Source organism: Podarcis raffonei, chromosome 4 (genome assembly GCF_027172205.1).
Source record: "Podarcis raffonei isolate rPodRaf1 chromosome 4, rPodRaf1.pri, whole genome shotgun sequence".
Classification (NCBI taxonomy): Eukaryota; Metazoa; Chordata; class Lepidosauria; order Squamata; family Lacertidae; genus Podarcis; species Podarcis raffonei.
The window spans coordinates 95,894,965-95,907,698 of NC_070605.1; the positions used below are offsets into that span (position 1 = coordinate 95,894,965).

Sequence of the window (12,734 nt, forward strand, 5' to 3'; positions counted from 1 at the left end):
CTGGTCAACATAGTGGCTTAGACAACTCAGTTACAGATTTAGGTGGCCTTAGACACCTTCATGAAGGTGAATCTTATGGGGTTAAGGATCCTTACTGCTTTAAGGATCACAAATCAATGTATGTGGCTGCATCAGAACCAGCCCCCCCCCCAATATTTTTTTTCATATAGCCGTTTTGTCAGATAGTTAACTAAGAGAGAATTTCATGGATGCATGGCTCCTGTATATGAGTATATAACCAGACTTAATCCACTGAATTTCCTTTTGGACTGGGAAGAAACTAAAACATATAAATCAACTTACGCAATAAATATTACATCATGATCTGAAATGCCAGTGGAAGCTGAATGATGAATGTTACACGTATTATTTTCTGTTCTTGCATTTTATAAATGTATGTTTATATAGACAGTATAATTAAAAACTGAAGAAGATCCTATGTGTCAAACACATTTGAACATTCAAAAATGCTATAGAGGTGCAAAGGATATGACTCATACAGCAACTTTTGCCATCTCATCTTCAAGGTCACGACCAACTTAAATCTTAAGCATGAATTCCAATCCAGGCCAAACATTTCTAAGCTCTTCTTCTTAAAAGAATAAATTCTTCTTAAAAGAAGAATAAATTCTGAAAGCAAACACACATCCATCTGAAGCGCAGAATCTGGGATTCTGAAGTAGCTTCCACACAAAGTATACACAACTCTGAACCCTGAATCTTCGCTCTTGGCAGATTCCTCAGAGAGTCTGTTTATTATACGCTGCAAAATGTTTACAGGCAGTTAGTCACTCAGAGCTCATGGTACGGTCAGAACATACACCAGCCCTGGGCCTTGCGCTAGAAAAGCCACTGGAAAGTATTTAAGCTACTTATGCGGGTAAAATAACTAAAGGAAATACAAAGATTTCAACCAGATTGCATCATTTCAGAAACAGGGTGACTTGGCTAATCCAGCACATTATCTGAACTACAAAGGATTTTCAAAGGTCTTGCCTTTCCTCTCTCACTAATGAGAAATAAAAAGTCAAAATGCAGCATATCTACAGCACAGTCCCGTATGTTTACTTAGAAGTAAGCCCCGCCATCTCCATGGTGCTTACTGTCTATAGGTTGGTTTAACAGTGGTCCTTGGAGTTTTGTGCTGCTAGCTACAAGAACTTAAAAGTTCTCATTAAACAAAAACTTAAAAGTTCCTGTAGACTAGGGAGTCCCAAACTGTGGTCCATGGACCACCAGCGGTCCACAAGAATCATTCAGGTGGTTCGTCATATGTCTGCATTCAATATTCATACCAATTTTAAACTGTATTATTAGTAATAGTAAAAGGTAAAGGGACCCCTGACCTCTAGGTCCAGTTGTGGCTGACTCTGGGGTTGCGGTGCTCATCTCGCTTTATTGGCCAAGGGAGCCGGCACACATGTGGCCAGGAGCAGAGACCGGGCAACAGGCGCTCACCCCGTCGCGGGGATTCGAACCACCAACCTTCTGATCGGCAAGTCCTAGGCTCTGGAGTTTAACCCACAGCGCCACCCATGTCCCGTTAGTAATAGTACATAAGCCAAAATTACGTATAGTCAGAACACATTGGGTTCAACGGCGGGTGGGATTGCCAAAGTCTTTTTCCCCCAGACACCTGCTATTTTCCGTTTTTTAATTTTTTGCCAAGTATATAAGTTGTGGGCTTACTGTATTAATATTTTACCACATAAAAAAATCATTCTATTCATAAAAGAAGGGGAAAAGAAACTAAGATTGAAGCCAAAATCACAAGAGATTTTAAGAGAAATCAAATTTTATCAAACACAATATATGGAACTGACGAATCAAGAATTAGAGTGGAAAATTAAGCAAATGAGACAAAAGACCTTTGAATCTGCTGACAAATGTGGCAAGTTATTGGCTTGGCAAATAAAGAAGAGACAAAAACTCAACACGGTAACAAATATAGAAGTGGAAGGAAAGAATATAAGTAACCCAGCTGAAATCAGGAACTGTTTTCAGAACTACTTTAGACAACTTTACACACAAGGGCCGCAGAAGGAAATGGACATACAACAATTCCTCGAGGAAAATGGGCTGAAAAAGGTCTCGCAGGAAAGTAAGACCATTTTGAACCAGGAGATATCAGCACAAGAAATAGAAGATGCCATTCAAGGCATGGCGTTGGGCAAATCCCCAGGACCGGATGGACTGACTTCCAAATATTATAAAGTACTGAAGGAAGGGTTGATACAACCTTTGAAGGAAGTCTGTAACGAGATTATGGAGGGGAAAAGGGCACCCGATACGTGGAGAGAGGCCTATATTACACTTATACCAAAGACAGAGACTGAAAAGACCCAACTTAAAAACTACCGACCCATCTCGTTATTGAATGTGGATTACAAAATTTTTGCTGACATTTTAGCAAAGAGACTGAAAAGAGTTTTGATGGAGGAGATTCATGGGGACCAAGCAGGCTTTCTCCCGAAAAGGCATTTGTTGGATAATGTAAGGAATATAATTGACATTTTGGAAAAGTTGGAAGTGAACATAAACACTAAGGCTGTTTTGATATTTGTGGACGCCGAGAAAGCCTTTGACAACATTTCTTGGAGCTTTATGTTGAAGAACCTCCGGGGGATGGGGGTAGGCCAAGGGTTTGAGAATGGTATAGGTGCAATTTATTCTGAACAGAAAGCAAAATTAATTGTAAATAATGTGGTTACAGAAGAGTTCAAGATTGAAAAAGGGACACGACAGGGGTGCCCTATCTCCCCATTACTTTTTATATCGGTCCTGGAGGTTTTGCTTAATATGATTAGGAGGGACCAGTTGGTTAAAGGGATTCAGGTCGGAGCTAAACAATATAAACTGAGAGCATTTGCAGATGACCTAGTACTTACATTGCAAGAGCCAGAAGCTAGTACGAAAAGAGTTTTGGAAATAATCCAAGAGTTTGGTCAATTGGCAGGATTTAAATTGAATAAGTTAAAAACAAAGGTATTGGAGAAAAATCTAACACAGGTTGAAAAAGAAAGGTTTCAGAATGAGACAGGGTTGACTGTGGTTAAAAAAGTGAAATATTTGGCTATAAACATGACAGCTAAGAATGTGAATTTATTTAAAGATAATTATGAAAAAACTTGGACAGAAGTGAAAAAAGACTTGGAGATTTGGTCAAATTTAAAGCTTTCCTTGTTAGGTCGAATTGCAGTTATAAAGATGAATGTATTGCCAAGAATGCTGTTTTTGTTTCAAGCATTGCAAATAATGGACAAAATGGACTGTTTCAAGAGGTGGCAAAAAGACATATCTAAATTTGTCTGGCAGGGCAAAAAGCCCAGAATTAAATTTAAGATATTAACGGATTCAAAGGAAAGAGGGGGGTTTGCCCTGCCAGACTTCAAACTGTACTATGAAGCGGCAGCTTTCTGCTGGCTGAAAGAATGGCTGCTTCTTGAAAACACAGACATTTTGGACTTGGAAGGTTTTAACAATATTTTTGGGTGGCATGCATATCTGTGGTATGACAAGGTTAAAGCACATAAAAGTTTTAAAAACCATATTGTCAGAAAAGCATTATTAAATGTTTGGGTTAGATATAAAGATTTGCTGGAAAACAAAACTCCAAGGTGGTTGTCGCCAATGGAAGCTAAGGCAGTTAAAAAGTTAAACATGGAGTCTAAGTGGCCAAGATACTGGGAAATTTTGGAAAAGGAAGGGGACAAACTGAGACTGCAGAGTTTTGAGAAATTAAAAGGGAAGGTGAGAGATTGGTTGCATTATCACCAAATAAATGAAGTGTTTAAATTGGACAGTAAAGTTGGCTTCCAGGTGGAAAAATCCAAATTGGAGACTGAATTGTTAGAATCCAGTACTAAGAATTTGTCAAAAATGTATAATTTGCTGCTGAAATGGAATACACAAGATGAAACGGTCAAATCAGCTATGATTAAATGGGCTCAGGACATTGGTTACAATATTTTGTTTGCTGATTGGGAAAAGTTGTGGACCACCGGGATGAAATTTACGGCATGTAATGCCCTAAGAGAAAATATTATGAAAATGATCTATAGGTGGTACATAACCCCGGTCAAGCTTGCAAAGATTTACCATTTGCCTGACAATAAATGTTGGAAATGTAAAGAAAAGGAAGGTACATTTTTCCACCTTTGGTGGACGTGCCCGAAGATTAAGGCATTCTGGGAAATGATCTATAATGAACTCAAAAAGGTATTTAAATATACTTTCACCAAGAAACCAGAGGCCTTTCTCTTGGGTATTGTCGGCCAAGGGGTGTTAAAGACAGACATAACTTTTTTTATGTATGCTACAACAGCAGCTAGAATACTCATTGCGAAGTACTGGAAGACGCAAGATCTACCCACACTGGAAGAATGGCAGATGAAGGTGATAGACTACATGGGCTTGGCAGAAATGACGAGCAGAATCCGAAACCAGGGAAGAGAAACAGCGCAAGAAGAATGGAAAAAATTTAAGGACTATTTAAAGAAATATCACAAAGTTAATGAAAGTTAGAATGATGATGGATTGGAAAGTAAACGGTTACTATTAGTAATGGTTAAGACAAGGAGAATAAGGAAGATTAGCTTAAACTTAAATTAAAATAAGGGAAGATTTGCTGAGTAATTGATAAGAATTTGGAATACAGAAAAGGGAGGCATGAGGAAGTCGGGGAAGGAAGGTATAAGAAATCAGGATATGAAATGGTACATGTTTTTTGTTTTGTTTTTGTCTTTGTATGTTTATGTATGTTATGTTTATTTTATTCTTGAATAAAAATATTTCCAAAAAAAAAAAAAAAGAAAAAGAAAAATCATTCTATTCATTTACATTTATGTTATGTTATGTTACTTATTTATTTCCGTTTCTGTGCAACCAACATGCAAGCAGCTACTCTTAAATTCCCTATCAACTCCTTATGGCTTGTTTGTGGATCAAATATCCTAATAATTCTATGGAATGCAAATTCTAGCGCTATAAAATACAATAAAATAAATAAAAGAAGCAATAGAAAAACAGTTAAAAACCATACAGCACCTAGTACCACACACTACAATTGTTACATCAGGGAGACAAATCATAAGGGGGTCCAGCAATATCATCAGCAATTTCCAAGTCGTCCATGGCAAAAGAGTTTAGGTACCACTAGCCCAAACCATTCGTATTGTGTAGGTTACTTTCCAGACCAATTTCGCTGCAGACAGGTGGTTTCCCTTCACTCATACATGCAAACAGACATAAGACTGTGCACATTTTCAGAAGCTGATCCCTGTGACATCATCCCAAACTGTGCAATACACTGAAAAAGGAGGACAATGGGAAAGCTCAGTTGGTAGAGCATGAGACTCTTAATCTCAAAATCATGGGTTCGAATCCCACATTGGGCAAAAGATTCCTACAATTCAGGGGTTGAACTAAATGACCCTTGTGGTCCCTGCTAACTGTACAATTCTATTATTCTAAGACATCAGAACAACCACATGCATATAAGATACCCATTTTCAGACACAAGATTGGATCAATACATACAAAAAGGCAAGAGGCATGGAAGGAAGAAATTCAGATGAATGCATTTACAGGAACAATTTGTTTCAGCCTTCAGCTGTTAACTCTATGGCGGAGACCTGCCGTGTCTGAACCTAAACCACCTTGTGACCTTCCCTTAGCTCAGGGGTCTGCAACCCGCGGCTCCGGAGCCGCATGTGGCTCTTTTACACCTTTGCCGCGGCTCCAGGGAAGATACTAGCGAGGGGAGGAGGCGCATTGTGCGCCCCGACACTCCCCACTGTGGCAGGCGCTGTTCTGGCTGTGACGTCGCATGGGGGCGGTCCGTGCGTTAGTCACGCACTGTCCCGACATCACCTTTCTGCCCGCCCGCTACAGTGTAAGGGGCATGTACGCTGGTCACTGCATTGAAAGGGGGCATGTACGCTGGTCACTGTTTTGAAGGGGAGTGAAGAACACACACACACAAAAAGGTAACTTGTTAATTTAACGTTTATTTCTATGAGGAGGAGTAATTCTGAGGGGTCAAACAAAGAAATAATAAAAAAAAGTGACAGAAAAGTTATTTTTATAATGACGAATTTTGCGGCTCCCAGTTTTTCTTTCTTCGGAAACGGGTCCAAGTGGCTCTTTTTGTCTTAAAGGTTGCAGACCCCTGCCGTAGCTGTTAATACATCAAAGTTACCTTGTGCACAAACCATTCCTGCATAATCTTTCCCCAGATAACATTCCTGACGGAACAGACATCAGCAAGCATTTAGAGAAATAGTATCTGCATATTTACATGGACCAGGATGGTTGGGAGTGAGCAACAATCACACTTCTCCTTAGCTTATGGGAAGCAGTAAATGTTTCCATTCTTAGTCAAAACTATTGAAGTCTTCATATTCTGAACCTAAAGAACACAAAACATCTCTGGCCAGCGCCTGGGAGACTCTCATACGGCTGTACGTACAGCAATACCCATCTTGTATTGCAAATAGATCTGCAATTTGGTTATTAACAGCCCCAAAAGGCTGCTGTCTCTAACAGCGCCCCCCCCCAAAGCATTCAAAATTTGCCAGGCACCAGACTCATTTTGCACCTGGCTATCAGCCACTTGCGACCAACTGAAGATGCCTCAGTGCCAGGATGGTTGTTGCCCGACATCTCCACCATCTGGAGGTCCATGACTGGGGAGCCTTGGATCTTGACCATTTTCACGCACCAACAACACATCCTATAGAATTCTGCCTGTGATATTTTATCTGCATGATCAGAATGAATCAGAACCCAAAAGTTGTCTTGAAAAATATGACTTTTGAGCTGTCTGACCCCAAAATGGCAACTAGGCATCTGTTTCGGCGACTGTAACCCTGGTTTAAGGAGTCATTTGGCACTTAGCTTATATCTCTGAGTTTCTTATGCTGTATCTCTCTCTATCTCTCTCTCACACACGCACACACAAAACTTCCGTATTTTTCGCTCTATAAGACGCACCAGACCACAAGACGCACCTAGTTTTTGGAGGAGGAAAACAAGAAGAAAAATATTCTGAATCTCAGAAGCCAGAACAGCAAGAGGGATCACTACGCAGTGAAAGCAGCAATCCCTCTTGCTGTTCTGGCTTCTGGGATAGCTGCGCAGCCTGCATTCGCTCCATAAGACGCACACACATTTCTCCTTACTTTTTAGGAGGGAAAAAGTGAGTCTTATAGAGCAAAAAATACGGTAATTACTATCTGCTGGGCAGAGAGGTAGACAGGAACAATAAATGTACAGTGGTCACTCGGGTTGCGAACATGATCCGTGTGGGAGGCACATTCGCAACCCACAGCGTCCGCAACCAACAGGGCCGCGTCTGCGCACGCGCGGGATGCAATTTGGCGCTTCTGCGCATGCGCAAAGCGCGATTTAGTGCTTCTGCGCAGAAACCTGGAAGTAACCTGTTCCAGTACTTCCGGGTTTCGGCGCATCCGTAACCCGAAAACGTGCAACCTGAAGCATCTGTAACCCGAGGTATGACTGTACCTGTCTTTCCACCTTGCAGAATATAGCATGGTTTTGGGGGGGCAGAAATGATTTGCCTCAGTTAAACACCCTCGCCCAAAGCACCACTTCCCAAATCTTCCATTCAAACCACCCCATAGGCCCATGTAGCCCTGCAACCTTCTTCTCACTGTGGCTGGCCAGATGAAACTACAAGTACAAAATTAGCTGTGGGGGATCCTAATCACATTCAGTCTGGCCTGGCTGAAATCTTGCTCCTTAAGGTAGGTCAGGGTTATTGTCCCCAGGATACTGCAGAGGAGCGGGGTGGGGTGTGGACTGAAGCTGAGAAAGACAAGGCAGCCTGTCTAAAGTCACCTAGTGAGTTGTTGGCAGGGGCAACATTTGAACCAAGGACCCCAATTTTCTTTGCTTCTACAAGGATGGAGTGGAGCCTAGCAACGAAAACAGGATCCAGAAGAAGAGAGCACTGCATAGTTGCGGGAAGATATAAGTTATTGTTCCTCCACTGTGCGTGTCTCAAAAGTCAGCTAACCCTGGCAGAAATTGAGCGAACAGCAGCTGGAGTTTTTGTTAAAGTGAGAAGTGGGTTAAACCACAGAGCCTAGGACTTGCCAATCAGAAGGTCGACAGTTCGAATCCCTGCGACAGGGTGAGCGCCCGTTGCTCGGTCCCTGCTCCTGCCAACCTAGCAGTTCGAAAGGACATCAAAGTGCAAGTAGATAAATAGGTACCACTCCAGTGGGAAGGTAAACAGCGTTTCCGTGCGCTGCTCTGGTTCGCCAGAAGCAGCTTAGTCATGCTGGCCACATGACCCGGAAGCTGTACGCCGGCTCCCTCGGCCAATAAAGCGAGATGAGTGCTGCAACCCCAGAGTCAGCCACGACTGGACCTAATGGTCAGGGGTCCCTTTACCTTTTTATTCTAGGATAAGGGATGAAAGGTTACCTGAGATGTTTAAAATCAACACTTCTCAAATAAAATTGAATTCATGCGCCTTAAAAGCCTGCTTTTACTTTAATCAGGGTGCTTAAAAGAGGTGCATGAATTCATTTCACATTATAAATGGGTAAGGAACAGCGAGGAAAAAAATATATGACCTGAAGTCAAGGATGATAAAATTTAACTAGGACGATAAATTTAACATGACACGTCACGTTACAGAAATGAATGCAAGTGATGGATATTTGTGACTCCAGCAACTAAACATCAGAAAGGTTTACTTTCCATCTCACAAAAGATCTGCTGTTGCCCAGTAATTACCAGCTCTGTTTATGGAAATTTCTGGGCAATTAGCCCACATTCCAGCACACCTAACTTCAAGCAGGATCGTGGCCCTTTTTCTTCATGTAAAGTGATATTCTTGCCTAAATCATCCTTATTCTAAATAAATCCACTCTGGTGCTACGGAACAACAATATAAACCTAGCCCTTTTCTTTTAGACAGAAACTTAAACTTATAGCCCAATCCTAATCAGGTCTACCCAGAACTAAGCCCTGTTGAGTCCAGTAAGGTTTGCTCCTAGATAAGTGGAACTTGCTTTCTGAGTAGGCATGTATAAGAATGAGCTGTATGATTAGGAAATTTCTTGTTACAGGGTAAGATGGGAATGAATGGGATCCACACATGTCATGATTGTGGGATATTATTTTCAGTTAGATTTGATGGATTTCATTTTCGTATCTTTTATATTTTCTTTCACTTCGGCTGAATTGTGTAATATCACAAACTTCTGCACACAAAGAGAAAGCTCTTCCATTTAAGCACTATTTACCGGTTCCAAACCCTGGTTCACTTGGACAAATAAATTACTGCACAATCCTAACCATGTCTACTCAGAAGTTAAGTCCAATTTAAGCCAGTGGGGTTTACTTCCAGTTAGGTGGTGTTAAGAATTCAGCTTTAGTTTAGAGAACGCCCACATCATTTTTCAGTGTTCAAGAAGCTTAACAAATCCTACAATCTACTTACTAGTTTTCAAAAACTGTAGAAAAACAAATACTACTACTGAACACACAATACCTTTTGCTCCAGAATTATGATACTGAAATGCAAGCTACTCTAGAATAAACACAGATTGGGAGGGGAGGAAGTGGAGATTAAGTCAATGGGGAGAACACAATCCCCTGGTCACCTCGTGTCCCCAAGCACAGCTTCATGTCGATGAAGAGACACACTAGAAAGCAAATCCTTCCCAAGATTTGCGGCCTCATGGCAGATCCATTTGTCTATTTATCTGGCGGGATATGAATTAGATAAATAGACAAAACAAAACAAAAATTTTGTTTTGTCTATTTATCTAATTCATATCCCGCCAGAGGATCCCGGGACGGTATACAGGCGGAACGGCGTTCTAAACACCCCACATCTTAACAGCGCGTGGGTTTTTATTACGGCACTCTGCACATGCCCAGGGGTACCATTGGCGCTGGTTCTCATCTTCCGCAACTGAAGCGGAGGGGGGGTGCAAAATATAAAATCAACAATTAATTAAGGCAGAGGAGCAACTCGATCATTTGCTGGAATGAGAAGGGGAAGCAAGAAAAAAGAAGAAAAATATTTCCCAAGATTTGCGGCCCGATGGCAGATTCATTTGTCTATCTAACTTATATCGCGCCCTCCGCCCGAAGATCCCGGGGCTGTATGCAGGCAGAATGGCGCTCTGAACACCCCGCATCTTAACAGCGCGTGGGTTTTCATTTCGGCACTCTGCACGTGTCCAGGGGTACCATTGGCGTTGGTTCTCATCTTCCGCAACTGAAGCGGGGGAAGATGCAAAAAAAAAAACCGACCACCAATTAATTTGCTGGAATGAGAAGGGAAAGCAAAGGGGTAAAAAAATTAGAAAACACAACACGAAAGGGATCCCGCCGCCGACCTACCAGAAGAAAAGCCGCGAGCAGAAGTTGGCACCGCGCAAAGGGTTGCGCTTCTCGTCCCGGGAAGGCAGCGCCTCCATCGCGCGCCGGGGAAGGAGCGCAGGGCGCAGCAGCAGCCGCAGGCGACGCCGATCGGCCGGGACCCGGCAGCCCAGTGGCCCGGCCGCCGCTGCTTTGCCGGGAAAGAGCCTCCCCCGGCGGGGCAGGGCAGGACAGCCGCCGCCGCTTCCGGGAAACCCGACACCCTCGACCTGCAAGCCGCCCGGAGGGCCCTAGAGGGAGCTGCAGCCGCGCAGCCATCCGAAAGGAGGGGAAGGGAGGAGACAGGCAGGCGCGCGCGCGCGCTCCAAGATCTAATCGGTCTCCTTTCCGGTCCGCTCACCGCTCGCAGGGGATCCCGCTCCTGGGATCAGAATCAGAAGAGTCTTCCTTTGCACCAGCCACTAGCCGTAGCAATGAAATGAAATGTACGGAAGATAGAGGTAAAAACTCAGCTACAGACAATACCTTTGGGGGTTTACATCAATAATCAAATAATATTTAATATATAGTTAAGATAAAGGTAACAACTCAACTCTAGACAATAGCCCACTGGCCACTTAACTGCTCTCTTCTCCATCGGCTCGGGAGCTTTTTCTGGGACGCTTGCGGGGCATGATAGCACCCTTTGTCGTTTGAGCATCTTTATCAAGATGCTAACAGATCTGCCTGCCTTTGATCAGTTGTGCTTCAAGGGAAGCTCACCAGTCCTCTGATTCTTTAATATTTTCCAGCCCAGATAGATGTTAACCAAAGGATCTCACCATAGTCATCTCTTTGCAGGAGCAAAGAAGCACAGGAGAATCAGATGCACCACAAGAGCATCTTGGAAGGGATGGCTTTCAAAGAGGGCTAGACAATTGCATGGAGGAGAGGCTTACCAAAGGCAACTAGCCGTGATGGCTATGTGCAAAAGCACTTGCTGGAAGCCACAGACTCCCCCAACATGTTTCACAAGGACCCCTTTCTTCCCTCTGACCCAGTACCTGAGGGTTGTCACAGCTCTCCAGGGATTTGTCCAGAACAAAGTACAGTGGTACCTCGGGTTACATACGCTTCAGGTTACAGACGCTTCTGCTAACCCAGAAATAGTGCTTCAGGTTAAGAACTTTGCTTCAGGATGAGAACAGAAATTGTGCTCCAGTGGCGCGGCAGCAGCGGGAGGCCCCATTAGCTAAAGTGGTGCTTCAGGTTAAGAACAGTTTCAGGTTAAGAACGGACCTCCGGAACAAATTAAGTACTTAACCAGAGGTACCACTGTACAGTGGTACCTCTACTTACGGACATGATCTGTTCCAGGATGCCGCTCGCACCCCAAAATGTCTGTAAGTAGAGTGCCGCTTCTCCACGTGTATGTGACATGATAGAGTGCTCCTGCGTATGTGCGAAGCGGTGAACCCGGAAGTAAACACTTCTAGGTTTGTCGTGTTCATAACCTGAAAAAACGCAACATGTAGCAAACGCAACTTGAGGTACGACTGTATATCAGGGGTCAGCCAGTGTCTCCAGCACTGATCGCGCAGCGGACCAGAGGGCAGGGGAGCGCATGCCCATATGTGTGCGCACGCTATTTCCGGCGCACTTCCAGGTCGGAGGAGCACTGGAAATAACTTATGTGCATGAGCCTCCTCCGACTCAGCTGTGCACCGGAAATAACGTTTGTGCATGTGCAAATAACACATGCACACAAGCTATTTCCAGTGCTCCTCTGACCCAGTAGTGGGCAGCCATGCAGCGCCGGTAAGAGCGGGCGGCAGGGGTCGCCGTGGGCTGGATAAACGAGTTTATGTTGGGGAAAAGCTCACTCCCTGAAAAGAAAACGGAGCAATCAGCAGGCGCCTGGCTCCAGCCATGTTAGTACCAGTCTGGCGCATGAGGATGGGCGACACGAGAAGTAAGCATTCCGATAGTATAGGCCCTCAAATGGCATTTCAACCTACCTGAACTCTGAGCCTTTCCTCCCTTGTTCTGGTCTTCCTCTCTCCTAAGGAAGATGCAAGTTCTTGCTGGAAGCCACTGGTGGGGAGAGCGTTCCTGTGATTCCCAAATGTTTCAGAAGCATCTTTTCATTCCTTTAGCTGCTTGATATAATCTTAGCACGGCAGAATTGGAAGGGATCCCAAGGGTCATCTAGTCCAACCCGCCGCGATGCAAGTATCCTGCCCACTTCTGGTTACCATTGCAATTCTGCATGGTGTGGAGAAAGGGGAGAGAGAAATGTGTTGCTTACACTCTCGTAGGACTGATATGAGATCCACACCATGCAGCCCTTTCAATAAGTAAATTCTAAAGGGCTGTCACATGGAGAATGG

General features: G+C 43.6%; 2 protein-coding genes across 4 annotated transcripts in view; one reads left to right on the top strand and one right to left on the bottom strand.

The window, feature by feature from the left end:
* Positions 1 to 10,581, bottom strand: part of ABCC4 (ATP binding cassette subfamily C member 4) — a 164,404-nt gene extending 153,823 nt beyond the window's left edge. For 2 of the 3 annotated variants that reach the window (XM_053384577.1, XM_053384578.1), the window contains exon 1: positions 10,387 to 10,581. In XM_053384577.1, the coding sequence (XP_053240552.1) occupies positions 10,387 to 10,463 (77 nt within the window). In that variant the 5' untranslated portion in view covers positions 10,464 to 10,581. The remainder of the gene's footprint in view (positions 1 to 10,386) is intronic. The other variant, XM_053384576.1, reaches the window with a different exon arrangement.
* Positions 10,582 to 10,731: 150 nt separating this feature from the next.
* CLDN10 (claudin 10) overlaps positions 10,732 to 12,734 on the top strand; it is a 92,910-nt gene continuing 90,907 nt past the window's right edge. The window contains exon 1 of the mRNA XM_053384593.1: positions 10,732 to 10,865. Within this exon, the coding sequence (XP_053240568.1) occupies positions 10,844 to 10,865 (22 nt within the window). The 5' untranslated portion in view covers positions 10,732 to 10,843. The remainder of the gene's footprint in view (positions 10,866 to 12,734) is intronic.